The sequence below is a fragment of the Alosa alosa genome, chromosome 23 (genome assembly GCF_017589495.1).
Source record: "Alosa alosa isolate M-15738 ecotype Scorff River chromosome 23, AALO_Geno_1.1, whole genome shotgun sequence".
Classification (NCBI taxonomy): domain Eukaryota; kingdom Metazoa; phylum Chordata; class Actinopteri; order Clupeiformes; family Clupeidae; genus Alosa; species Alosa alosa.
The window spans coordinates 20,627,884-20,653,242 of record NC_063211.1 but is presented as its reverse complement, the minus strand read 5'-3'; the positions used below and the strand labels follow the sequence as shown (position 1 = coordinate 20,653,242).

General features: G+C 46.9%; 1 protein-coding gene across 1 annotated transcript in view; it reads right to left on the bottom strand.

The window, feature by feature from the left end:
* Positions 1-3,244: 3,244 nt before the first annotated feature.
* The window catches only part of ahr1b (aryl hydrocarbon receptor 1b), a 79,535-nt gene continuing 57,420 nt past the window's right edge, over positions 3,245-25,359 (bottom strand). The window contains exons 6-12 of the mRNA XM_048234897.1: positions 23,964-24,097; positions 16,572-16,774; positions 15,814-15,923; positions 13,742-13,883; positions 12,745-13,447; positions 11,592-12,524; positions 3,245-5,446 (exon numbers count right to left, since the gene is read on the bottom strand). Of these exons, the coding sequence (XP_048090854.1) occupies positions 5,282-5,446; positions 11,592-12,524; positions 12,745-13,447; positions 13,742-13,883; positions 15,814-15,923; positions 16,572-16,774; positions 23,964-24,097 (2,390 nt within the window). The 3' untranslated portion in view covers positions 3,245-5,281. The remainder of the gene's footprint in view (positions 5,447-11,591; positions 12,525-12,744; positions 13,448-13,741; positions 13,884-15,813; positions 15,924-16,571; positions 16,775-23,963; positions 24,098-25,359) is intronic.

Genomic DNA, 25,359 nt, shown 5'->3' with positions numbered 1-25,359 from the left:
TGGCCCCTGAAGAGAAACCCTGCTGACTTTAAGATGGCCTGGTGTTTATACGGGGCTGTTTACGGATGCCATAGATCGGCCAGTTTGCTGAGCGCAGAACCCAAAAATAGACTCAGACTTTCCACTGATCCAATGAAAAGGCACAGCCATCACATTTGACTGGACGGGGGCTATTTTGACAAGCGGTTCTGTCTGACCAGGCTTGCGTCTGGGGTCTGCTGTGCTCGGACGTCTCTGCAGGAGGTCCACATTCACATGCACCATTACAAAATCATTAGCAAAATATTATTATGACTTTGATGAGTGTTTTACTTCATTATTATTTAAAATACCGTAAGTATTTAACTCATCGATTCTATATCAGACACATGGACATAAGATCAAGGTTAATGTTTTAATAAATAATAACCATTCCTTATGGTTAAATCACTGCCTATATCAGATTTGCTGGTGGCAAATGGATGATGTGTCCAGCAGGACGCCCTTCCTCTTCCAGGAAGTTATTTTGGTCCCCAGCCCCCCCCCACTCTAAACAATGTGTGTTTGTTTGCACTGTGCCCGGGGAGCGCTCACACATGGGCGGGTGTGAAAAGGGGGCTAACTGCGGCATAGCTGTTTGATCGATGCGGAGGAGATAAAAGCTCACCCCGAGACGGCCCCGAGATGGCTGCGGTCGCTTAAGCCTGCTGCTGTGCATTTGCACTCCTGGGCTCTAACACACACACACACACACACACACACACACACACACACACACACCACATACACACACTTTTAAACCCATTACAGGATAAGGGGGAGGTGGAGATGCTTAAGACATGGACAACGAGGGCACGAGCTGGAAGAAGAGGAGAATGAAGAGGAGGACGATAGTACATTTACTCAACATAGAAGTTTCTGAATTTGCTGATTCAAGATGAATTCACCTTGGCACTAAATGGGTACCCAGCACATTTAAAATCAGTGAAAAAGGGAGTTCCTACATTGTGTTACTTTAACCTGCCATTAGGCTGCAAAATGGGATTCCAATGTTATTTCTTCTGGTGAGTTGCATGACTGCAGTAACATACCCCCCCAAATGGACACAATGAAACACAAAAATCTGCAACAGAGTTGAAATACATTATTATTCCCTGAAAATTTACCTGAAGTCTCTTTTCCATAATACTCCCTTCAAAATAAAAAGTCTGCGGCTGCCCAGGCCACTGCTACATTAAACGGGCGGCTGGCTGTGTGGAGTGTGGTTCTCCACTGTGTGTAGCTGCCTATGCAGCTGGGATCTGTGTCTGTTAGTCCTCCTGTTGTATGAGTCACTCACTTGTGCAAGACAGCATAAGAAGAACACAGCAAGGTCACAGAGGTCGTACAAAACTCTCCCTTCATCTTAGCGTATGCTGTGTGTATTCTGACACAAGGACGATGCAATCTAGACTAGAGCCGCACGATTTGGGGAGTTTTCTGATGTAGATATTGTGATTGCGATTTGCAATATGATTTTTTAAATGTCAATGAATTGATTCAGTTCAGTATTCCAAATGTCTTTAAAGGAACACGCCACCCAATGTCAGTAGTAATATATGTTCTTACCTTAACTTTCACGAGTTGGGTCATACCTCTCCCGTGTCGGTACGTGCACTCAAACGCTCTGGTGTGTGGAGCAAATGTGTTAGCATGTTGCTATGCTAGCGGGCTCAGACGTAGCCATAGAGGGAGGAAGATAGCAGTAATCAAACACATCCACGTTTTCCCTACTTAAATACAGTTGCACAAGTAGTTGATAAAAATGTGTAAGGTCACACAACATGAAACGTGGCGATTTTCCAAGTGAATAAACAGGAGAACTACAATGTGTGGCGCAATAGCACTTGGGAGTACTTCGACCTAGCGTAGTAATATTAATTAACACCTAATTGTAGATCCTATCCACCATGAAATCACTATAATACTTCTGCTTGTTATCACAACCCTTCACAATGCATGTTATAACCATGATTGTTCACAATCTACTTTACCACTAAATGCTACTTTGCTAAGTCAGCTCAAACTAACGCCAGCAGGGCAGGATGTCTAGCAATTAGTGAAGGAGAGTACAAATGAGATTTGTCACCGTACTAGGATCTATCGTCTATTTTAATCAGTATCGTTGTTTGTCGCAATTAAAAATACCCTCAAGGGCCGTATTACATTATTATTTTGACATAGGTCGCGGGCCGGAATTGGGCCGGACGCGGGCCGGGAGTTTGAGACCCCTGCTCTATGGCTACGTCTGAGCCCGCTAGCATAGCAACATGCTAACACATTCGCGCCACGCACCAGAGCGTTTGAGGAAGAGGTATGACTCAACTCGTGAAAGTTAAAGGGACACCAGGCAACGTTTTCATGTTAATTACTCATCTTCGTAAGTCAGTATATGGTTAAATGACTCGTTACAGGGCAAATGAAGACTCTCTCGCCCGCCCCTACTGCCTGTAGGAAGAATATCCTGCTTGCAAGTTCAGTGTATCCTACCCGTCGACCGAAGCAGGCAGGCTAACGAAACGCTAGAGATTGTTGCAAACGTGTGTATAATGGCAGAGCCAGCGAAGAAGCAGCAAAAACCCTTGACAGAAGACGCAAAGAAAAGGAAAAGAGCTTCAGACTGAGCGAGGGGGAGTTTCATAGAGAAAAAGCATCAGGCTTGCCTGGTGTTCCTTTAAGGTAAAAACATATATTACTACTGACATTGGGTGGCGTGTTGACAAGTTGTGGCGCTTCTGATTGGTGAGTGTGCCTGGTGCAAGGGAGGCACAACACTCCTGATTGGCTGTGAAGCTCACCGTTCGGGGGTTTTGTGCTTCTTGCATGCTCACCAATCAGAAGTGGCACATTCAAGGAGGACAAGAATATGACCAGATTAATTGCACAATGATTTGTAGATTTTGCGATAATTGTGTTGGTTCATACTGTGATTGGTGACTGCAATGCGTTAATTGTGCAGCCATTATCTAGACTGATATCATATTATTAGTGTAGACTTATTACTGTGATATTACGATAGCATAATACTTCTAATTACAGAATATACACATATACATTATTTAGTAACCATTGTTGGGGAAGCAAGCCTAGTCTATTTACTACCTGCAGTGAAAGTGAAAGTGTTTATTCTCACCTCCCTGATATCATGAGCTTAAAATTAGTTCAACCTGACGACATATCAGTCAGTAGGTCGGTAAATATCTGTGGAAATAAAAGGAGACTCTGGTTGTTGGTTGTGTTTGCACAAATCCTTTATTTTTCAGGATCCAAGAGTACATTTTAACAAGCAGCCAAAAGACAAATAGATAAAACTGCATATGTATGTCCTTCATACATCTACAATAACTTTCAGTGTGTTAGAATATTAAAATAAATTCAATGTGATTTAAAAAAAGACTTGACATTGACAAAACGTAATTTTCTAAACATAACACATGTTCCTCTGGAAAGTGAGTCTCAACTGTATGGCACCATAGTCTTTCTATCTAAAGTGTCAAACTCCTCAAAACAGAATGAAACACAGTACTGAAGGTATTTATACAAGAATTCAAAAAGCTTTCTACAAGCCTATGGTCCCGTGCCAGAATAGAAGCTGGTTAAGAAGCAGTGCTTTAAAATAGTGCTTTTGACAAATGTAATAAAAATCACCTTTGACTATTTACACACAGGTATTTTAAAACTTTGTTTGAAATGGTTGTTTGTTTGCTTTTTTGAACATATATTTTTTATCTATTTTTTTCAAGGTTCATATGAATGCAACTTCATATAAGAAAAGTATATTTTTATTTTTTTATTTATAGGTACATATAAAAAACAAACACAGGAGACCATACGGAAATTAAATTGTTGTGACATTTTACTACAACTAGGAACAACATTACTCAAAATCACCTGTCAGCACCTTGATGAAGTTAAACATGATCTTTCTAGAACTCCTCGACAATATACACAACACATTCAACAATGTAAGCTTCCAGTTACAACTACTGAATCTCTGTGGAGATGACAAGTTCTCACATTTGGTTTTTTATTCTTATTTTTCTGAGTGAGTGCTCATGAAGAGAACTCGACCACCAGGCCTGTGCACTGAGCACGCTCACAACACCGAGTACCTGAATAGATGCCTGGGCCGAATCGAGAGAGAGAGAGAGAGAGATAGAGATAGAGATAGAGAGAAATAGAGAGAGACAGACCCACAATGCACTGCAAGTTCTTGCTCTTTTTTCAGAAAGGGGGGGGGGACTAGAGATTGAAGTCTGTAGTTGTCAGGAAGAGAAAAATGCTTTGACGTTTATGACATGACAAGTGCTTGACAACGCAATACTGTCATTTTACAACACAGCTGTAAAGGCCCGTCTGGTGATGTACGCATGGCAACAACACAAATCTCACAGTAGCCTTCGTTACATCATGAAGCTCATCTAAGCTCTCATTTCAATAAATTAAAAGAGCCCCCCCCCATGCCCACCCCAGCTATATTACTTTGTTATTCAAATATTAAACAGTAAATACGGAGGATTTCATACAATCAGTTTGATGAGAGTGAAATGCTTTAGTCTGAGTCGTCTTCCGTTCATGCAAACGCGCCCAACGTTGTCGTCTCATCTGTCCCAGCGGGACACACTGCATCAAAAGTCTCCACGGAATCGCCGTGGAGACAAGGACATTACACTTCACAAGACCTTGGTCAACTCCTTCTCTGCAGAGCCGTAAGAAAATTCCCTAAATCAAAAGTTAGTCATGGCATATTCTATAGGTCAAATAAATATATCCTTCACTGAGATGTATTTTAAGAAGCTGTACTTCATATTTCTCAGGATTGTTTTTCAATAGAGGAGGTAATTGTGGAAAGTCATTCAGAGCCTGTGGGAAACTAATCTAATGACACTCTTTTGGTCGAGGATAATGGACCCAATTCGGTTTGACGATGCACAGAGAGGCTAATTATACAAATAATTAAGTTGAGATGTTTGTGCAGGGCCCTGCTCTCTGCACATCACAGTGACTTTCATAAACCTTATCCTCAGTATCAAAGTACAAATCATGCACAAGAAAAGGAGAAATGCATCTTGAGAAAAAGTTACCCCCCGACCCACCTCCCACCACACAAATGAAAAAAACAACAACAACAAAAAAAACATCTAAACAACAAATAAGAGCCGTTCATTTCATTGTCTCCTCTTCTTGTCTCTGTTCTGTGTAGTTTTGCAGATGGCAGACCTAGCTGACTGGCGATGGCGAGTCTGGTCCATACCGTACACTCTCAGAGGTAGAACCCGGTGGATTGTGAGTCGGGGAGGCTGGGCAGGGTCTCGGGGCCAGAGTGCGGGTGTGGACTGTCGTTGGGGCCCACCGCGGTCCCGTTAGGAACCAGGCAAGCGCTAGTGTAAGCCACACTCGTGCTGTTCAGAATGCAGGCAGTTTCCATCTGAAACACAACACAGCCACAGCAGAGTTACTCACAACATGGCGCACACATACACTCACTCACCCACCAATAGTATGGTCAGAGTTTCTATTCAGCATCTTCTGGTACTCTGGACTTCATTGGCTACTTCATTCACTGAGTGCAATGTACTGTTTATGTCATTACTTATATGTATGAACGGGTAGTTTAAGGTTTATTGATGACATTATATATGCACCGACATGAAAGTATTATTAATTTATCATTGCCACACACTTATGAGTTAAGTGAACTGCTAAGTTAATATAAAATGGGGGAGATGATCTTATTATCAAATTATGACCATTTGAGGTTCCTTCAGATATTCACTGCACACAAAAATATGGACTACATATTTTTATGGCAGAAGTAATGATACAGTGTGCAATGTAATTACTGTAATTTGATATTCCAACCATTTGCAGAGTTTGTGGAGCAGAGCAGTGGTTGATTGCTGTGGTCCTGATGGGACTAATTGAGGGGTGTGTGTAGGTGTGTGTGTGTGTGTGTGTGGTGTGTGTGTGTGTTTATGTGGACTCGACACCAGAGGCAGCAGTGGAACGCGGGAGGAAGGAACGATAAACATGCTCACTGACCCCAATCACATAAACCAGGTCAGAGAGAGAGAGAGAGGGGGGGGGGGGAGGGAGAGAGGGAGCGAGAGAGAGAGACAGAGAGAGAGAGTCTAGTGGGGTTATGCAGGGTCACACTGGTCCTCCCTAAGCTCAAGAGTACTGGTGCAATTACAGACCTACACACTCACACACACACACACACACACACACACACACACACACACTCACACTCACACTCACACACACACACACACACACACACACACACACACACACACACACTTATCCCTGGTGCTGGACTACCACCGGCAGGTCGGAGAGGGCAGTAACGCCAGGCTGGCACAGCTGGGCATCTGCAACGGCGACCCAGTCTGACGCCCACGCGATGCCCACCCCCGCCTGTCTGCCCTGTGCCAATGCAGTATTCTTACAGACTGTCTCTGAGTGATGGCAGCACCAGATTAAATATTCATTAGCGACGGCCATTGGGCTAGCGGTTAGCACCAGAGCTATCGTTAGCTTTGTGTGTGTGTTTGGGGCAGATTCCAGTGTGTTTGAGGTGCCTGCTGGTCTTGCAAAGAGAAGGTGTCTATTGAAGGTGTCTATTTTGGCATGGTGAGGTTAGTACTTAGGTGGTAAAGGGTCGGATCCGGGATCTAGGGTCTAAGTTCTAGGTTCTGGGAAAGGGAAGCTGCGGTTGCCACTCATATCCTGGCCCTAATTGTAATCCTCCTCAGTGGGCCTAAATGGATTAGCCAGGAATCATCCCTTCATAAACCAAAGCAGGTAAACCTCTTTCTGTACACATACACACATACACTCGTGGTGTATACGTGGTGGCAGCGCATACACACTCACACACACAGGGGCTGCATATTTACAAGTCTTGATAAAACATAACACTTAATATCAAATGATATGGTATGTGCCATGATACAAGAGTTATGATTCCATCACTTTAAGAACACTGTAAGAAAGGCTATGATTTCTGAAAATCTGATTTCTGGAGGAAAACGGTCACAGATTTAAAGTCCATACCACTCTTCAGCCAAGTCTTTGTATGTAAACTATGAATGCTACACAATACTGAGGACGAGTGTATTTATATTTAACACACATACTCTCTCTCTCTCACACACACACACAGACACAGAAATAAACCATCTGAAACAAGCATAACACTGAACTTGAATAAGAACTGAGGTGAAAGTTGGATGAAGGACCTCCCTCCATGGATTTCCACCAGATAGAACCCTCTCCAGTGGGCAGTGCGTCCACCACTGACCTCCTCTATGGGAGCGGGTCCACACAGAGCTGGCTGATGGATGGAGACTGGGCCCTGCTGTTTGCAGGACAGGGGATGGGGCAGGAGCGGGCGTAAAAAAGTAGTGATCCAATGCACCCACCCATCACAACCACCCACCCACCACACCCACCCATCACACTGTACCCACCACACCCACCCATCACAACCACCCACTGCACTGCACTCAATCACCACACTCACCCACCCATCTGTTCATCTGACCGAACGACCCTCCACTCGGCTCAGCTCCACTCAGTCCTGCTAAGCCCCATCCGCTCCACCCAGTCTTGCTAAGCCCCATCCGCTCCACCCAGTCCTGCTCAACCCCATCCCCTCCACCCAGTCCTGCTCAGCCCCATCCCCTCCACTCAGTCCTGCTCAACCCCATCCCCTCCACCCAGTCCTGCTCAACCCCATCCCCTCCACTCAGTCCTGCTCAGCCCCATCCCCTCCACTCAGTCCTGCTAAGCCCCATCCGCTCCACCCAGTCCTGCTAAGCCCCATCCCCTCCACCCAACCCCATCCGCTCCACCCAGTCCTGCTCAACCCCATCCCCTCCACCCAGTCCTGCTCAACCCCATCCCCTCCACCCATCTCCGCTCAGCCCCTGCCTGCCTCTGTGTAGCTGCATTAGGCGATGGCGGACGCAGAGAGTAGGTCAGTAAAAGCAGACTCATGCTTGACTGGCTCGCCGCACTCCGCTCCTCTCTCCGCTCCTCTCTCTCAGCTCCTGTCAGACAAGACCGCTGACCCTGAACAAAAACACAGCCACGACCCGGACGCGCAGATAAAAAGAAACAGAGAGAAAATAAGGGAGAGAGAGAGAGAGAGACACACACATAAACAGTGAGAGAGACAGAGAGAACAAGGAAGAGGGAGAAAGAGAGACATAAACAGAGAAAGAGAGAAATAGAGGGAGAGAAAGACATAAACAGTGTGAGAGGGACAAATGGAGAGTGAGAGAGAGAAAGAGGGAGAGAGAGAGAGACATATAAACAGTGAGAGAGAGGGTAAGCCATGAATGGCCGCCAGACAGGACAGTCCTGTGACCGTCCTTCCTCCCTTTCAGCCTCGTGTCAGTCCTCCCCGCAAGCGCTCATCCTCGGCCTCATCTCTTCATCTTCCTCACTCACATTATCTCTCCTTCTCTTTATCCTTCTCTACCTTTTCTCTACTACATGTCTTTCTTTCAAGAGGAGAGATAGACTTCTCTGCATAGTCTGTCTGCCTCTTCACCCCCTCCATGTTTGGTACTGTCTGTCCACTAGCCACTTGTACCACTGTCTTTATGCCTCACTGTTTGCGTGCTATATTAGCACATTAGCACATATGCATAACCCCCCCCCCCCCCTCCATGCCACAGCCGAACTGTGGCCACACTTATACATTTTCTTAAATAGTTAAATATATAGATATATAGACTTTACTTTACTTTATTTCTGCATTGTTGACTGTTACTTACTCATTTGCACTATCACCATGACCACTATCACCATTGCACTACCACCATGACACTCATTCACACAGAGCACCTTAGAGCACCTTAGAGCACCTTACCATACCTTACTATGCACATAGAATCACAGGCTCAGTCCCTGCCTCAGTCATTGCAAAGCCTCTGATTTATTAATCACCACTATGTGGATAATGTTTTAGAATTGATTTAGATTAAGTGTTAGTATAATTTGTATTTTTGTAATTTGTATTTTAGTATATTTTTATATATTGTATTAAGTGTTAGTATAATTTGTATTTTAGTATATTTAGCATATTCTTTATCTTCTACTGTCCTTACTGCTTAGTTGTGTTTTTATATTATATACTTTAATTACTCTTTCTGCTGTTAAAGAATGTGTTTGTGTTGTATGTATGCTGCTGCTGAGACCTTGAATTTCCCCTGGGGATCTATCTATCTATCTATCTATCTATCTTAATTTCATCTTCCTTTTCACTTTAATTCACTCTATTTCTTACTCCCATGTGTGTCTCTATCCCTCCTTCTGTCCCCCTCTCCCATTGTGAATGCTAATGAAGCTAACTAGCAGCACGCTAGCTGCCGTAACAGGAAGAGCAGGGAAAGGAGGACAGCATGGTGGCCTACATGTGGAGGCCTAGGAGTGTCAGTGCTAATCGGAGAGGACAGATCTCCACAGTCCAGCCCGGGCTACGGGGTCAGAGGCCAGCTCAGGGGGCTGCGGTCTTTCCCTCTCTCTCTCTTTGTCGCACCCTCTCTCTTTCTCTCACTCTTTTTCTCTCTCTTTCTGTCTCTTTCACTCTGTCTCTCTCTTTGCCGCACCATCTCTCTTTCTCTCTCTCTCTCGTTCTCTCCATCTTTCTCTCTCTCTCCCTCTCTTTTGCTCTCTCTGGTGGAGTGGGTGAGGAGCCAGCCTCAATCACAAGGCTACAACACAGCACACCACAACACAACTGAGGAGCGCAGAGCAGAGCAGAGCAGAGCAGAGCTCAATAGTCTAGACTAGAGCAGACAAGAGCAGAGGAGAGGAGTTTAGACTAGAGTAGACAAGAGCAGATCAATTTCACTCTATTAAAACTAATTTACCACTAACCATGAACACTTTTTTTTAATACACGCAAAGCCTGAACCTAGAGCAAGCATATAGGTGACTGTATGGAGGTATGACTGCCTTTTACCAGGAATAAACATGGAGGAGAACCCAGAACAGTTAAGCATAGTTTAAGCGAGTCCTCTTTCTTCTCCCTACCCACAGAACTTCATATTGAGTTGTAGTGACAAAAGCAGTCCTTGCTTTATGCTGAATGGGATTTGTAGATGCTGTGAGTTTACAGAGAATGCTGACGGGTTAAGTAGCATTCTGTTTGTTCCATGTTTGTTTACAGTGTGTGGTGAGACGGGTTGATGAGGGGGCGGGCGGTTGGAAAGACATTCTGTCTGTTGACTGCCCTCACAGGGCAGATTGTACTGCTGCTGCAGGTGGCGGTTGTATTACGCACGTCTCAATTGGATCAGAGCGAGCACTTAGGCTAGTTTAGGTGAGAGACGCTTAGGAGTGTGTGTGTGTGCTGTGTGTGTGTGTATGTGTCTGTACACGCTTTAAGTCCAGAGCTAACACACAGAGTTGGCACCGGACCACAAATGTCCATATCACCAAGCCTATCCCCAACCCCCCATGAAACGATTAGTCTAGAGCTGACCTCAACCAAATCTTAATAATCTATATATAGAATAATCTGTGAGCATGTCTTTTATTATGACCTCACATGACCATAAGCCTTGCCAGCTAGCCGCCCTTCCACAGTATGGGTTTCCACTGTGCTATCATGCTTCTTAAACTTGTTTGGATCTGGCCGTCCATGCGATCAGAAGTAACCTGTCTCACACTGGACATTCTCTGTTCTCGGCTACACTCGGGCCCCTACAGAGTCTGACCTTCCGCAAATTATTTACACGAAATGTCTGGTTGAATCACCGCCGTTTATGTTCAGCTCTGTGGAACCGGTGACCAGACCAGAGGCCCCTTTCCCCCCTCGCTCACATAAGAACTGAGAGCTGCACGAATCCATCTCAGAACTATACAACAATCAGTAATGGTGCCACCCTTTCCTTGCATTACATTTCATTACACTACATTATGTTACAGTACATGTACCACTTTGCAAATGAATGAAGTCAAACATGACACAAAACATAAACAAGGAAAAACATTCAATTTCTCCAAAACACAAAGGAAGGAAAGGAAAGGAAATCGTGGTCATAAGAGGAAGACAACACCCAAAGGCAACACACATTTTTACTGCTGGAAAATAAATGATGATAAATGATCACAAGATAATACCGCTTTAGAAGAGAAAGATATTCACAAGATAATAGGATTAGAGATCACTTCTTCTTCCTCCCTTGTCATACGGCTGGAAAAGTGTTTAAAATGATTTTGCACAAGTGCGTGATTTTGTGTAGATGGTGATGGTGTGTAGAAATCGCTGAGAGGCCCAAGCACCCACAAGGGTATCAATATGGAGGTTAAGAACACTGTGCTTCATACTCCTCCATTATATACACTGCAGTAAACATTGAAACAAAACATAAATGCGTGTCTGGACAGACATGATGAGTGTTTTCTGACCCTATAGGTGAAAGCGCAGTGCCTACTGACAGGGACACAAGACAACTCGTAGGAACACCTAAAACTCCCTTTGGTCCTGCTGCCGTTCTGGTGGTGCCGACACGATAGGATAATGATTGCAGCGGAGAGACGGCTTCACTTACCTTGGAGCATCGCGTGGTGTCCAGGGGGACACTGTGCGTCCTGATCATGCCGTAGGCGTCCAGGTGAGACGGGTGCTGGTTCCGGTTCTGCCCCAGGCCCAGGAGCTGCTCCAGGGATGCGTGGTGAGCCTGGTGCTGGGGGTAGCAAGGGTGGGGGTGGGGGGTCAGGGGAGCCTTTGGCTGCTGAAGAGGAGTCTGATGCTGGAGCTCGGCTTTCTGGAGGCCCGACGGATAGGCCGACGCCAGGGCCGACGGGATCATCGGGCCGCCCGCGGGAACGCGGCTGTTCAGAGGGTAGTCCATGTCCGTGTCCTCTGTCATACTGTAATCCATGTGTGGCACCCCTCCGCGGGCATTCTGCGCGTGGGACGTGTGCCCGTTGGGGAAGCAGGGTCCGTCAGAGACGAGCTCCACCTGGCTGGCACAGTTGTAGGCCTGCCACTGGGGCTCCGGGGTCGGGTAGAGCCCGTTAACAGAGGAGGACGAGGAGGAGGAGGAAGAGGAGGGGGCGGTGGTGCCATCCTCTAACCGTGGGGGTTTGAAGTGGTGCTGGACATGGGCTTGCTGCAGCTGGGCCAGCAGGTGGCGCTGCTGCCAGGCCTCCTGTGCCCTGGAGTTTGGGTGGATGCCCGTCGTCATTGTCGTCGTTGTTGTCGACGGTGTTAGCTGGACGCCTAGCGTCGGTTGCTGGAGACGACAGCGGTCATCCAAGCCAGCGGCGACGGGCTCAGGCTGGGGGACCCAGTGACCGTTGGGCACTGCCGACACCGCCGAGTTCATGTGCGGGGTAAAGGGCACCCTGGGCATGGGGGGGATGTCCGAGGGGGAGCCCTGCACCCAGGTCACCGGGGCGCCAGCCTGCCCACTGAGATGCTGGTGCATCTGCTGTGAGAGCTGGACTATAGGGGGCGCTGGTGGCCTGTGTGGCCGGTACTGGAGGTACGTAGGGGGGAGGGTGGTGCCCGGAGGAGTGGGGGTGGGCATGGGCACAGGGCACGGCTCGGGGATGGGGGTGTAGGACGACTGGGTGAAGGTGGCAGTGGCGGTGGCGGGCACCAGCGTGAGGTTGGGCGTCTCCACGGAGGGGACGACATCCATCTGTGAGCCGCTGCTAATGCTGCTACGCGCTGCTGCTGTTGCCGCTGCTGGCGACCACCGCGTCGGCGGCGTCCGTGCGCGCGCCGCTCTCGAGCGAGTCGTGGATGTAGGACAGGATCTCGTTGTTGGTGAGCAGGTCGTTGAGCGAGGGGATGTAGTCGGGCTCCATCTCCACGCGGATCATGCGCTCGTCCAGCAGCAGCAGCTCCAGGTCCTCGGCGTTGAGGCCCAGGTTCTCCAGCGCGCTGAACAGCTCGCTGTTCGAGCACGTCTCCTCGCTCTCCAGCGACAGCGAGTCCAGCGTGGCCAGCAGCGGGTCAAAACTCGACGGCTCGCTCTTGGACCCGCCGCCAAACGGGAAGCCGTTCGGCACGGCCGCGCCCCATCCGTCACCGGGCACCGCCATCGAGCCGAACCCTCCTCCTCCACCGCCGCCGCTCCCTGGCTCTTCCTGGTCGGCGAAGAAGCTGCGGTGGTGGTGGCCCATCTTTGGCTCCACGGCGGGCTGGCACACGTACACTGACTCGTCCTGTCTCATCAGCGCCCCCAGCAGGGAGCTGGGGTCCACCTCGTCCTTGGAGCTCTTGCTGCCGTCAGCCTTGGTCTTCTTGGCCTTGCTGTTCTTTCCTTTGCCGTGGGCGTTGTCGGGGAAACCGGGGATGGGATAGCTGGTCTGGTAAAGCAGTGCCTCACCTGTCGCGAAGGTGAAGGGCAGGTGCATCGACCGCTTCCTCAGGTGTTCCCCACCCTCTTCGTCACTGAAGACAAACAAACAAACAAACAAACAAACAAACAGGTAAACAAACAAATTAACATTAGTTATTAAGAGGCGTTTTCTGTCCGATGGTAAGACAAGTGAAAACCGGACAGTCGTACCAACACAATCGGTATTTTAACTATACTGTATGTGGCCTAATTACTTAACTCACTCTGATATCACTAGAGAATGCATCTTGTGTCAAGGTCAACAGTAAGGTCGTGTTTTACACTGAAGGTTGAGTTTCTGGGTTGTGAAACACTGCACAGGAGGCCAAGGCGAGAATTGCACTTACACCAGCGGCCTCTGGGTGGCGATGATGTAGTCGGGCTTGCCGTTCTTGTAGACGAGCCGTGCGTTGGCCTGCACCCACTTCCAGCGGTTCTCCTTGGTGAGCAGGCGGAATACGGTCAGGCCACTCTCCCCGGTCTTAATCACTGTTTAAACAGCAGTGGGTGACTCAACAGGCCGGACTGCAGTCGGTGTTTACACAGAAAGCTCTCAGCCCTGGCTAACGCATGCACAGACACGAACACACACACGCACACGCACACTCTTGCACGTCCGCACACCGGCCTGTGTTAATACACGTAGAAAGACATTTGGCCCCAACACACCCATGCACATGCACACACACAGGTCCACACTGACATGTGCTAACACACGCACACAGTCATTTGGGCGAAACACACACGATCATGCACAAATTTTTTGACTCAGACACACACACACACACACATCAGCACACACACACACACAAACGCAAGTCCACACCGTTGTGCGCTAACACACACGTGCATGCAGACACTTGACCCAGACACACACATCAGCACAAACACAAACACACACACACACACACACACTCCCACTGGCCAGTTCATTACATTTCACCCTACTCAAAACCCGGCCCGTGACTTCAAGCACACACACTCACACCACACTTTCAGCTCAAAGTCCACCCACTCCATTGTTGCCTTGGCAGGCAGGCCCCTGCGGGCTGCAATAGAAACCGCGTCTCAGCTGTCCCGCTTTCCGGAACAAGCTCCGTGTGTGTGTGTGTGTGTGTGTGTGTGTGTGCTGGCCAAGCACAGGTGCAAGGGACTGAAGGCTATTGTTTCTTCGAGGAGCCCTGCCAGTAAAGACTTTAACAGATATCCGTGATCCGCACCAGATGCTGAGAGAGAGTTAGACTGAGGAAACTCCCTGCATGCGTCCCTCCATAAAGCCCTACATGATGTATGGGCTACCATCAGCTATCACTATGTTTCATATGCTTTGGAGAAAAAATATTAGTGTGAGGGGGGAAAAAAAGTACAAGGAAATTTGATCGCTATCGCAGATGAAATCAATGATTTTAGAGCCTGTGTCCAGCACCTGCTTTCTTTTGAAAGGGAAATCTGTGGTTTGTATGACTCTACTGTTTGATGTCACTTTGTTGGTATGGGTCACAGAGAGGCACCGGCTCACTGATTAGCCACAAGATGCCAGATGAGGTTAGTGGCAGGCCAGGCTCTCCAACTGCGCTCCTTTGAGAGCACAAATCCCATTTCATCTGTTTAAATACTGGAATAATAATAAAACCCAATACCAAACCAAACCAGTACAGAATGTGTGTGTGTGTGAGTGTGTGTAATTTCACCTACTGCGTCAGCTTTGGTCTGCATATGTGTGTGTCTTTGTATGTGTCCGTCCATATCAAATTCCTGATTTGTGGCCCTAGGTCACTTTTCTATCCTCTCACCAGCCACCATTCCGCGGCTTTGCGCAATCTCCTCCATAATCTCTGGGATTATGGGAAAACATCCCTCCACTGCACTTCCTTCACTCTTCTCTCTAACTATGCTATGCTCCACTCTACTTGAAGACTCATCCCACACCAACCCTAAAACTGCTCCAGACATTGGGATTTGGACCAATCAAAACTGATTCTGGATCAGGTGGTAACAATTTTTCAGTTCTTTCTTTGCCAGATGAACTGGACCCAGGGCTGTGCTATGGCATCAGGTGTCAGTGTCCCTCATAAGCTCTTCTGACTGATAGTAAATCCTTCTATGTCTTCCCCTGGGATGTGATCAGCAGGTTGCGCTAAAGGCTAACAGACGGTGGGGTTGTTGAGTTTGTGAGCTGGGGCTCGATACTGTTGGGGCTGTTGGCTGGAACTCTGGTTTGGCTCATGGCTGTGTTTTACTAATGTGCCAAAGCATAACAAAGACAGAGAGCCAGCGCCAAAGTTACTCCTGAATGAAGAGCATCGATACCCAGCAGCCTCCATAATGGGGGTTCAATGACCCACTTCTGAAATAGGTGCAGTACAAACAGTTTGGTTTACCTCCCCCATTTGCGAAGGTTTTGTTTGTGGGTACTTACTGCGAACATGGTTTTCAGCGCAGTACAGCATGTCCGCAGCGTGGATGAACTGGTATCCTGACCCCCGAACCCTCAGCTCGGCCTCTGTGTAACCCAGGACAATCTTGCCCCTAACACACACACACACACACACACACACACAAACACAGAGAGTAGAGAAGGGCCGAGAGAGAGAGAGAGACAAAGCAGAATGTAAGACTCTCAAAATGTTCAGTATCAATTAAACAATATCTGTACATCTGTGTTGAGTAGTATGGAAATGTATCAAGCTTTTAGCAATCTAGTCAAACATTTACCAATTCTTACAGCAATATACAGTATATGAAAATGGTATAGTGATTATGGAGTTGTGACAAGTGAAAGAAAGGTACACTAAAGGAGGTGACACATGTGGAACATATTATTTAGAGCGTTGCTGCTGGGTAATGTAGTGTTTGACACTTTCCTATTGATATTGGGCAATAATTCTCTATCTGGACTATTATCAGCCAAGAACATGTCGCAATCATTCAATCAGACCACTAGGAACTGGTCATGTGATTGCCCAGCAACCTTGCACTGAAAGTTGCCTCATGTTTCATCACCTTAAGGTGTGACCAGGCAAATTCAGTTGATTTTATTTGGTATTTTGAAAAGGCTTTCGGCAAGACAAGTTCAGTATTTATATTTTATATATTATATTATATATTTATATATTATTTATATATCTTAAAGTGCTTTCCAAATGACTCGCGTGGAGTGGAGAGCGGAGTGCTCACTTTGCGTCGCAGGCCATGGGGGTGAAGTCCAGCTTGTGCTTGGTCCTAAAGATCATGTTCTTGGTGCGGATCTCCATGATGGAGGGTGGCTGGAGAGGTGTTGCTATGGCGAACAGTGCCAGCTGAGGGGGCACCTGGCACCCATCGTCCAGGCGACGGTTCTGCCCGTGGAGGAACTTTAGACGACCCTGAAGGTTCAGCGCCTTTAGCAGGAAGATAGGAGAAGATATAAGATGGAAGAAGGTTACATTACTTACTGTGATCATGGAAAAAAAGTGATTTGGTAGTTCAGTCTGTTGCATTGTTTTTTCACATGCCCACGACTAACACACCTACAGAATACAGGCCACTCATATAGCCTTTTTCCACCGACAGAGAACCGGTTCTGTTCCGTTCGCGAATCAACCGTTTGGAGCATTTCGACCAAACAAAAAATGGTTCGGAATGTGGCACTTTGGTTCGGAGCTTGATCCAGAAAATAGTTGTTTTTTCCTGTGAACCGGAGTGGGCGTGTCATTCTACCGTTCAGAGGTTGGTTCAGAGGGGAGAAGGCTAAAAGCGTTTTTTCTGTCCATATCAACTGTTGCCATGAGTAAACAAAACTAGTCAACTAGCACTACACTGCAAACGCCAACAAGCCTTTTAGACAGGTTATTTCTGCCGTTTTTATGGGACAACTGTTAATATGCATCTCATTAAAGTAACACCAAAGAGTTTTTTGTACCTTAAAATAATGTTTCCAAAATCGTTTCAGTGGTTCATCAACTTGTAACAAGATGAACGGCACTTCTGCATTCGCTTCACAGCCCTCTATCGGCTATAACCTAATGGTAATTTTGATACCATAGATTTAATAGAGACCCAGTCAGACCAATAGTATGAAAAAATCAGTAACAGAGTTTATTTACAATGATGCGATAAAGGAGAGACAGCATGACTTCACCTAAAGATCCATCAGCTGCTCTAACTAGACAAGGAAATAGTTAGGGGTTTAAGTATCCTTCAGGCTGGCGGGGAGATGGCTTTGGTCATCCCATCTCCGCGTGGACTACACTGAATCAGACCCTGATTAGTGGCAACCAGGCAATCCGAGCAGAGATAGCTACTGGACGCAGCCATGCAGAACAGTGAAACACTGCAAAGTCATAATATTCCCGCTTATCTCTAAATACAGTCAAACACAGATATACACAGGGACAGTACAGATATCATACAGTCATTACATAGAATCATACTTTTAGTATCAAAGTGACCCACTAATGAAAAAATGCAGAACATTAAACCACATATTGAAATATTGGACATAATGCGGAACATTAAACCATATACAGTATTGGAATATTGGACATAATGTTCTATTCCACTTTCTCTCAAACCGCACTATGTAAGTTTGCCAGATCGGGTAGCGGATCTGTAGTTCGATGGAATGAGACATAAGAAACTACAAATTTGACTTGCGTTTGATGTCACAATACATCGTACTTTCATAAATCATGCAACATATTCTACCTTGTCTGTGGACATTGTTATTTGCAAAGCCGGTGCTGGATAAACAAATAGTGTGCGTGCGACAGAGGGAAAGTTCTTTGGTGTTGCTTTAACCTTTGTTTTGCATGCAAAACAACCATTGGCACCCTTGGTTTTGTTCAAAACTGGTGGAAATGCGGGCTGGTTCACTAGATAGCACCAAGGTTCAAAGAATTCTGAACGGAACCGTTTCAAGAATGCATTCTCTGTCGGTCGAAAAACACCCATATATTTGCATGGAAATTCAACTGAAAGCTGCTTTTAAGGTGTTGAAGGTAGATTTCAATAAAAATGTATCAGGTGCTTTTAACTAACAGTGTAAACCCAGCAACGAGAACAAATGGTAAGACGATAACTGAAAAAAGCTCCTGTCTGTCACACACACACACAAACACACACATTCACACCTATATACCGGTATGAGCACACATACACACGCGCACAGAGAGAGACAGAGAGAGAGAGAGAAAGAAAGAAACATGCTCAAGAAACTAGGTACAGTGTATAGCTCCTCCACACACACACACACACACACACACACACACACACACACACACACACACACACACACACACACAGGCTCAGGTACAGTGGAGGAGAGCTCCTGTCTGTCACACAAAATCATCTTTATTTACGGGCACAGGAGAAACGACAAGGAAGAGCAGTTTCACTCGCATAACCCCCGGGATCTCTCAATACACACCTGAACAACACACACACACAGGGAGAGAGAGAGAGAGAGACATATCACACACACACACACACACACCGTTTACAAGCAAAAAGCCAATTACAGTGTTTGCATGTGGCCTGTGGGCTGTGTATGTGTGTGACCCTAGACTAAGTTGTACCTGAGGCAGCAGCAGTAGCATGGCAGTAGCACACCCTAATGGGGGTGTGTATGTCTCTGTGTGTGTGCTTGCATATTTTATTGTATGAGTGTGTGTGTGTGTGTGTGTGTGTGTGTGTGTGTGTGTGTGTGTGTGTGTGTGTGCGAGTGTACTATTGTATGTGTGTACTATTGTGCACTATTGTGTGTGTGTGTGTGTATGAGTGTGTGTGTGTGTGTATGTGTGTGTGTGCATCTACCTGTGTGTGTGTTTGTGTGTGTGTGTGTGTGTGTGTGTGTGTGTGTGCGTGTGTGTAATGATGAGGACAGCTGCTGTGCTGCGAGATGTTTTCATGGAGATGGACAGGCTGAGTGTGTTTGGAAAGCAGACCATAATGACATGTCACGTTCCAGAACTGGCTTACCCCTGATATGCCCCCAACACACACACACACACACACACACAAACACAGGTAGATGCACACATGCAGAGTTCCTCCTCTTTCACTCCAATCCTCTGCATTGGCTACAGTTGGTCAACGCCTGCTGTTTTCTGACGTGCGGGTAATCGCAGGGAGAGGTTGGCGAAGGTGAAAAGGCTGTGACTTCAGGGTTCCTTAGTTCACGCCAGAGGTTTGTTCCCCGTCCACTAAACAGGGACGTCTGGTCACCCTAACTAAGCTACTGTATGTTAAGCTAAGCTAAGTTAAGCTAAGCTACGGCTAAAAATAGTCGCTTTGTTTGCCTCGTAAGAGCTGTTAGCATGAGTGGGGCAGGGAAGGAGAATGAGGCAAAGATGGATGAAAAATTCATTCAGTAGTTGCGAGACTCTGGCACAGGCGTGCCAGAGTCTCGCATATTTTCTCTGGAACAACACCTCACACGAAAACTGCTACTGTAAATTACTGTTCATTTCAGAGACGTCTACTCTCTCAATTGGTAAAGAGAACTTAACAGCACAGAAGGGCGATGTTAAAGCAAGCCATTTAGTACTCTCCACACAGGCTTCTCCGAGCATCTCTGCTTCTGTTCTCTTACATAAGATACTATGAACATGGGCGATGTTACAGCAAAGGAAATCATTTCATAAAATGAACAGGTGACAGTATTCTCTTCATAACATACCACAAACACACTATTGGTACATGTTAGGAGTAAGCAGGTAAATCCATACATCAGATGTTTGGTTGACTTTACCAACCATAAGGACAAAAGTAAGAGGCAATAGTGAGAGCTCAAAATAAGATTTTAGAATTGGACTGCAGCTGGTTAGGACCAATATTCCGTCTGTCAGTCATAACAGAGGAGATAAGGACTGAGCCAAGAGCCAAACACAAGCCAGAGTGAGGCTCATGGCTTAAAGGGTGCCCTGGTGGCTCCATGACTGTGGCTGGTAGCGGAACACATAACTGAACAGAAGGCCTGTCGTCAAAAAAAAACAAAACAAAAAAAACTGCATGGAAACAAAGCTTTTACTGCAGCCTTGCCTGGAAAGCTGAGAGCATATGGGAGCTATCTTCAGGGTTCTAATCAGCAAGCTGTTAAGGTTCCTGGAGGAAAGGGAGGGGGCTTTTGGTCTCTCTGTTGGTGTTTGTAAGTGCTCTGTGACGCTGTAAATGTGGTGGTGTGCTTGATCGCATCTTTTAAGACAAAACTTGCCAGCCACTGATCCTGTGCACCTAAAAGAGGTGATTTCACCAATTAGCTCATCTGCCTGGCTGAAGAGTTGAGCTAATAAGATTCAGATGGTTTTTACGGAATGCTTGGAAGAAATGTGTGGTAGGTTGGGTTTCCCACCTCTGCACCAGACGCACCTGGCTTATATCTCGTACTTAACACACCTGGCTAATAGATCATGCTAAACACATCTGGTTTACAGCTCATGCTAAATACACTTGACACACCTGGCTGGCTTATAGCTCATGCTAAACATACCTGGCTTATAGCCCACGTTAAAACACACCTGTCTTATAGCTCACGGTAAACACGCCTGGCTTATATCTCATGCTAAACATGCCTGTCTTATAGCTCACACTAAACACACCTGGCTTATATCTCATGCTAAACACGCCTGTCTTATAGCTCACACTAAACACACCTGGCTTATATCTCATGCTAAACACGCCTGTCTTATAGCTCACACTAAACACACCTTACCTGGCTTATTTCTCACGCTAAACACACCTTGCATCCAGCTTACGCTAAACACACCTGGCTTACAGCTCACACTTAACACAGACACATTCACACAGACACACACACATACATACACCAACACACACACAGATTGCAAATATATACAGTGTTTCCCAGCACAGTTAGCGGTACTACTGTAAGAGCAACTAAAATACAGCAACCAGCAGCCTTCAGCTTGATTACCCAGTTTCCTGAATAAGGGCTTCTCAGAGCTAATGCCTTGGCAGGGGGTGGTGTGCTTGTGTATGTGTGTGTGTGTGTGTGTGTGTGTGTGTGTGTGTGTGTGTGTGTGTGCCTGCATGTAGGGGGGAGAAGTTTAAACAGAAACAGCGCTGCTTGCTTTGTCAAGGCAATTTAAAAGGAATATGGTGTGCTTGGGCAACTTCCACAGAGCTTGTGAATTAGCGTCAAGTCTGGGAATCCTTTTAACTTTCTGTTTTTTTTTGGAAAGTCTGTTTTCTTCCCTTTTGGTCCTGCTAGGAGAGATGGACCTTGGCTGGCGCCTACGTGTTGTTGTGGATTTGGTGCTTGTTAACGGTTACCGAGGGCCATTTTTTCAGTGACTGATCACTTTGATCAGGCCACGTCGGCTTAAGTGTGACATCATGTGAAGTGTGAGGAACGGTGTCATTGCTATTTCAGGAGCAACTGACCGAACTCTCTCTCTCCTCTCTCTCCTTCCTCTTCATCCTCTTTCCTTCTTTCATCCCTTTCTTCCTTCTTGTCTTTCTTTCTTTCTTTCTAACATTCCATTCTCTCTCTCCTTCCTGTTCTTTCCCTCTCTCACCCCCTTTCTCCTTTACCCTTTTCTTTTCTTTCTTTCTTTCTTTCCTCCATTCCATTTTTTTTCTCTCTCTCTCCCCCTCTCTCTGCCTCTCTCCGTCTTTCTCTCTGCCTCTCTCTCTCCCTCTCTCTCTCCCTTTCTCTCCCTTGATCCTTGTCAAAACAAGCTGCAGTCTTAAGGAGCCCGGCTCGGGGTAATCTCAGGACTGCTGCTCTGACTAAGCGAAAAAATTCTCCTTCTCGTCGAGTTCTCGCTCTCCGCCACCGCTGGAGATTAAGAGGAGGTAAGCGAGTGAGCGAATGAGCGAGTTCCCCATGACCCTGGTGCTCCTTTAAGGCGGATTACCTCCGCGTATGGATCTCTGTGCGCTCCAGAGAGGCACGACATGCAGCAGTGGCCTAGTGGGCTCTGGGCTACACCCTGCTGTTTGGGGGAGAGAGGGGATGCCGGGGACCTGGAAGGGTAGGGAGAGGAGTGACGAGGGGGTATGGGAGAGGGAAAGGGTAATTCAGTGTGTGTGTGTGTGTGTGTGTGTGTGTGTGTGTGTGTGGTTAGAGGGGAGTGATATTTTTGAGTGGGGGGTGGAGGGGAGGGGTATTTTAGAGTTGTGTGTGTGTGTGTGTGGGGGGCTGGGGAGATAGGGAGACGAGTGGTGGATAGATATGGGAGAAGGGAAGGGTAATTCAGAGGTGGGGGGGTATGGGAGAGGGGAGGGGTATTTTAGAGAGGGGGAAGAGGTATGGGGTATGGGATCTGGAGAGGTTGGCAGAGAGAGGCATGCAGGCAGGGGTAGTTTGGGGCATTAAGAGAGAGGTATGGGGGTTTGGGGGGATTACTAGAGTAGGTTGGGGCATTAGGAGAGAGGTATGGATTACTGGGGTAGTTTGGGGCATTAGGATAGAGGTATGGGGGTTTGGGGGGATTACTGGGGGTAGTTTGGGGCATTAGGAGAGTGGTATATGTATGTGCGTGCGTGCATGTGTGTGTGTGTGTGTGTGTGTGTGCGTGTGTGTGTTCGCCTGGCGAGTCACGGGACGCCACCTCAGTGGCACAGCAGGGGCTGGAACACTCCTCTCCAATAAGAGTGATGTCTTGGCCAGTCCACACACACACACACACACACACACACACACACACACACACACACACACACACACACACACACAGACACAAACTTTAGTCACATGTGCACACACACATTTACACTCTCTCACATACACACGCACACAGACACACACAGACACACACACACACACACACACACACACACACACACACACACACACACGGTGATTGCTGTCTATGAGGTGCTGGATTATGTGCCTCTGTGTGGCTGGGTTGAAAGTGAAGGGTTTAAAGGCATGGCTTTCAAAGTGGCCACTTCAGAAGGTTTTCTTTTTCACACACACAAAAAAGAGCACGAGGCCAGGGTACTAAAATAAGAGTGTTCTGTCAATTCTTAGATATGTTACTCCTGAGGAAGACAAACTCCCTCTCTCTCTGTCTCTCTCTGCTCTCTCTCTCTCTCTCCAAATCTTTACCCAGTACTGTACGTCTTTATGGACACATGTTAGCCTTAATCCTACACAGCCAGGCAACACCGGGCGCGCAACTGTGAGTGTTCCATTAGCGGAGAATAGAAATAATTCTACAAGACTGGTCTGATTTTTCCGAATGTGTGCGCCGCTATCATGTCTGGTGTAGCACTTTCATTGATGACAGCGGAAGGTAATTCCCGCGAATCGACCGCTTCAGTTGTGCGTCCGGTGTCGCCCGGCTGTAACAGTAACAGTGTATTTACCCACTTAGCCATGTGTTTGCCATGTGGTTAAGTAACCAAACTCTAATTGAGATCTAATACACATGTCCATCACAGGTGCTCCCAAGGAACCCATGTTGGCTCTTCAAAGTATATTGAACAAGGTGGATACATTTCTGACTCCACTGCACAGCTGAGCAGGAAAGAGAGAACAACATAAAAGAATGAAGGGACACAGAGAGGAGGGATGGTCCTCCGCAATGACCTCTGGATGTTTGTGAAAGAGATCCTACTCACCAGGAAGCCTGAGGAGTTGTCCAGGAGACAGCGGAAGCGACACACGAAGCTTCTCTCCAGGAAGGAGGAATTTTCCGGGGGAAGCTGGTCTGGGTTGTAGGTGACCAGAGACATGTTGCTGACCGGTTCCCCATCTAAGAGAACATCACAGAACGTTCAGAGAACCTCATAGAACATCACAGAATGTTGAGAGACAGAGGGTGACCAGGGACATGGTCCCCATCTAAGAGAACATCTACTAAATTTGAAAAAAAAAAAAAAAAAAGAGTTTTGCACACCTCTTCTGAACAGGTGTGTGGAAGAAGACCTGAAGTTGACAGTCATAGAACTTAAAAACTCCTGCATACTGTTTCTCTAGCAAATATAATATTTAATTTAATTTTAATTTATTTGCAACCTTTCGGCCCTTTGACCTTCCTCAGGTTATTTTGCAAAGGTCAAAGGACTGAAATGTTGTTTATTACTGTAATTTGCAAAACAAACAGTGTGCAGAAGTCTGTAAGGAGTCTGTCCATGTTCCAGGACATGTGGGTCAGACGGAGCCACTGCTGCACTCAGGGTGGACATGTAGGTCTCCTCTGGTGCTCTTGTCTCCTGTCAGCCTTACATTGAGAGGTTTGGGGCATCGTACACTACTTAATCAGAGGGGACATGTGTGTGTGTGTGTGTATGTGTGTGTGTGTGTGTGTGTGTGTGTGTGTGTACAGTATGAGAGAGAGAGAAAGAAAGAGAGTGTGTGTGTCTGTGTGTGTAAGTAACATTTACTCTGCAGCTCAGGGAGATGCAGCGAAAGTCCACATCCAGTCCACCGTCCTCTGTGTTGAACACACACCCCTCTCTCTCACACACACACACCTCTCAAAAACCCTCTTCTGGGTTTAACACACACACTTCTTGCACACACACCTCTCACAAACCCCATCTTACGGGCTGAACACACACACCTCTCACACACTGCGCCAACCTCTGCTGAGGACAGCTGTGCTACTACTGCGGTGGATGTGGAGATGGAGAGGTGGTTTGGGGCTTTTGGAAGAACTGGCCCTGGTTAGACACGAGCTGTAAAACGCTTCCTATAACTTGCATTTATAGTGCTTGATCAAGGCACCCGAAGCGCTTTACAGTCAGGGGAAACTTCACTAACCACCACCAATGTGTAGCACCCACCTGAGTGATGCACAGCAGCCATTATGTGCCAGAAAGCTCACCACACATCAGCTTGAGGTGGAGATTGAGGAAATGGAGCAATGAGGCAGATCCACTGGGGCATGATTTAGAGGGCAGATTGAATAACCCTACCCTGGGGAACCTGGACAAATCTGTTGGCAAATTTGATTTTGCTCTGCAGGTCGGTCTGGAAAGGAGCCCATTGACGTCTGTTTGTAAAATCACCAAA